At 43.8% G+C, this 3638-nt stretch overlaps 1 protein-coding gene across 1 annotated transcript; it reads right to left on the bottom strand.

Moving 5' to 3' along the window:
* Nucleotides 1–2834: 2834 nt before the first annotated feature.
* Nucleotides 2835–3320, bottom strand: LOC122391201 (acanthoscurrin-2-like). Its single transcript, XM_043384877.1, has one exon. The coding sequence runs from the start codon at nucleotides 3318–3320 to the stop codon at nucleotides 2835–2837; it is 486 nt and encodes a 161-aa protein (XP_043240812.1).
* Nucleotides 3321–3638: the final 318 nt, after the last annotated feature.

Below are 3638 nucleotides of genomic sequence, written 5' to 3'. Positions count from 1 at the left end.
ATTTCTCGTGATGAGCTGCATCGAATAGATACCCTTTTTCTTCAAAACATCATCTACGAAATTTGACCTTTTTTGACCTGACATTGACCTGATCTCCGCCAGGACTTAACCGGTCCCAATGGCCGTCTAACCAACACCATTGCATTGGAAATGTAAAATTGGCCACAAAACATGAATTACACGGTCCTGGTATAGCTGTACCGTATAGCTAATATAACATATTTTGACCCTTAGTGACCTGACCTCTGTGACCTGACCTGGTATCAGTGATCTTCTGCAAGCAGCATATGTATTAGGCAACCGACCCTATATAGATGATTCTCGATAGCATGCCTTTCACTTGATGTGAAACGGTGAAAGAAACGGTGAAAGAAGAAACGGTGAAAATGCGAGATTTAACCTGACCTGTGACATCATCGGTGACTCTGAGGTCAATGAAATTACTTAACCCTCGACATGTTTCTCATTTATACCGAGCGCCGTTTGAGCTATGTAAATCCTTGCAGTACATAGTTCCGAAGATATAAGGGAGAAAAATAGCCCCTCCCACAAGGTCGCGTTATAATCAGACCCCACCAGGGCGCTGGCTAAGGAAAGAGTGTGTCTAAAGAGCACCTTTCTGTTAACCCGCGCCCCGCTGGGGGGGGGCTATTTATAGCCACCCCTCCCGTTTTTCTGCAATAACTTCCAAACCGCTTGACGTATCGACGCCAAACTTTCGGTACCTTCGGCTGCATCAATTTGACACCTTGTGTCAAAATTTGAACTTCGTAGCTACTATAGGTCGGCCGGAAATGACGTCAGAGTGACGTCATGTTCGGCCGATTTCGATGCAAAACATTGAACCACGGCAATCGCTCCCAAGGGCTCAGTTTTTAAGCTAGATCCAATTTCTTTGCATGAGAGGACTCAGAATAAACTGCGCTATCAAACTGCTATCTCGGATTTTCAAAATGTTGAAAATTTCAAAAATTTCATATAATAAAATTCAAAACTTACATTTTTACATTTTTTTCAAAAAGTTTTTGACTTTTCGAAAAAACCGGAATAAATGTGATAGAACGCGTTATTATGACTAACTCTAGCAAGTTTTAGCTAAATATCTTCAAAAATGGCCAAGTTATACGCATTATTGCAAAAAATTCACAATTATTAATTTTTCAAATCAATTTTTCGGCACGTATTTGACATCGTACGCCAATATAAATAGCACCATCGTGTTCCTGAGCTCAAACTGCATCCAATAGGAACCTTTTCTGTTGAAAAATTATAACTTCAAAATTTGACCTTTTTTGACCTGAAAGTGACCTGACCTAAGCTAAATTCGACTCAAAATGACCTCGAATGACACAGATGACATCAAATTCGAAATCTTAGGCCTAAATGGACCATAAAACATGTGTCACGTGACCGACGCATGATATAATATTTTCGTGACCTGTGATGACCTTACCTTGACCTGAAAATCAAAGTACAAGTTTGGTACCCTCAGGGTATCTAGAGCATCTGTTCACGAGTGTGTGAACCAAAAATGAGCCTGATCTGACTTGTAAGACGGCGGCCAGAGCCCAAAACGTGAAGAAGCCAAAATGCTAATAGTTTTTACTTTGACCTGACCTGTGACGTCATCGGTGACCTCGAGGTCAATGAAATTAGGTTTCGCTCGACAGTTTTTCCGGGGCTATCAGACCCCGTTTGAATTTTGACGATCGGCCCAGTAGTTTCGGAGTTAGGAGGGGGGGGGGCTATGAATAGCCCCCCCCCCCCCCCAGTAGGGCGTGTTATACACAGACCCCAGTGGGGCGCGGGTTAAAAATTTGCAACTTTTAAAATATTACTTTTTTAACTTGATAGTGGCCTAGCATTGCTTTCCCGAACTAAAAATGGTCTGAAACTGCGTAAGTCATACCATTTTCGAATTATAAGTACGTCAAAAACATACCTGAAACATATGTCATACGACGGACCCCCGTCGACGTTTAAAGCCAGTAACTTGACCTGACCTGAAATATGATTGGTGGGCGTCATTAGATTCAGCTGGAACATAGACATCCATATACAGAGGTCTATGGCTTGAATCAAAATTTGAATATGCCAACTTTCAGCTGGCTGACGCGCTTCGAGCAATCGTGGAAAAACCGGTAGGCGTGGCTCCAACTACTTTCAGTCTAAGTGGCTTCACTTTCGAAAGGATCAGTTGCACCTGGTTTATCTCAATTTACGAAGGTTACCAGGGACTGCTAGATGCTGCTGATTGCTGAACTCTTCGTGTTATTCAGTGTTTCATTTGCTTTTGATAAGTATGTATGCTTTTGATAAGTATTTTGATAAGTATCATTTGCTTTTGATAAACTTGTGATTTGTATAGACTGATGCGTTTTCTTCTGAAACATTTGTTTCGAAAAAAAAGCACGAAGGAGTGAGAGCACATGAGGTCCCGACAGCTCTACGAGTTTGGGGTTTCTAGTGCTGACAGGTCCAAGGCCAGGTAATTGTACAATCTAACCCACGGGCCACGATGGTCGTACCATTCAGTGCAGTGTCGAATAAAAGATGGTCACAGGCAATATTGAGCACTTTATTCATGTCTCCTTTGCAGCACTAAGCTGGTGACTAATGAGATAGCGTATATTCATACCATTTGCAATCATACATAATTATGCATTGGCGAATGGTGGGTAATATCTAAATAGATTTAGATGAAACTGATGAAAGCCTCAGTAGAGTCGTAGATGAAAGTGATGTAAGTAATAATCACACACAAATATATAGGTACGAATAAACGCACATTTCACACGTGGTACACACGTTTTTCGTTACATTTCTGACGCACTTTACTCTTCCTCGGCCTTGATGTCGCTATCGGCGCTCCTGCCGTATCCGTACGGACGGTACGGACGGTATCCGTACGGACGGTGGCCACCGACCAGCACACTGCTGGATGCGACTCCGAACCCGCCGACCACGGGGCGGCTAATACCGTGACCGATCACAGGGCGGCCAATTCCGTGACCGATTACGGGGCGACCGATCCCGTGACCAATACCGACGCCATGACCAATTCCAACGCCATGGCCAATACCAACGCCAGAACCAATTCCGACGCCCTGACCAATACCAACGCCGTGGCCGAACCCGCCACCGCCGATGATCGGTCGACCTCCTCCGATGATTGGTCGTCCTCCTCCGATGATTGGTCGTCCTCCGCCAATGATCGGTCGTCCTCCTCCAATGATGGGTCGTCCTCCGAACCCGCCGCCGTATCCACGAGTGGCGGCAGAGGCCACGGCCACGAACGCAAGTGCCAGCAGAATCCTCATGGTGATTGAAGTTTGTTTGCAGCTGCGGACAAGAGTAATGATTAGCAAGGATAAGAGTAGCAGAGATAACGATTAGAATGGTTAAATGCCACGAAGATAACTTACCGAAGTACAGAGGCAAAAGAACTTAATTGAGGGGAACTGAATTGTTAGTTAATCGTGACAACAATTACAAGAGTTGTATCTATTCACACATACAAAAAAAAACTTTTTAGTGGATAACGATTAGAATGGTTAAATGCCACGAAGATAACTTACCGAAGTACAGAGGCAAAAGAACTTAATTGAGGGGAACTGAATTGTTAGTTAATCGTGACA

This window comes from Amphibalanus amphitrite, unplaced genomic scaffold (assembly GCF_019059575.1).
Source record: "Amphibalanus amphitrite isolate SeventyFive unplaced genomic scaffold, NRLGWU_Aamphi_draft 000426F_arrow, whole genome shotgun sequence".
Lineage (NCBI taxonomy): Eukaryota > Metazoa > Arthropoda > Thecostraca > Balanomorpha > Balanidae > Amphibalanus > Amphibalanus amphitrite.
The sequence above is the reverse complement of the archived record's forward strand: the minus strand, read 5'-3'. Positions and strand labels throughout refer to the sequence as shown.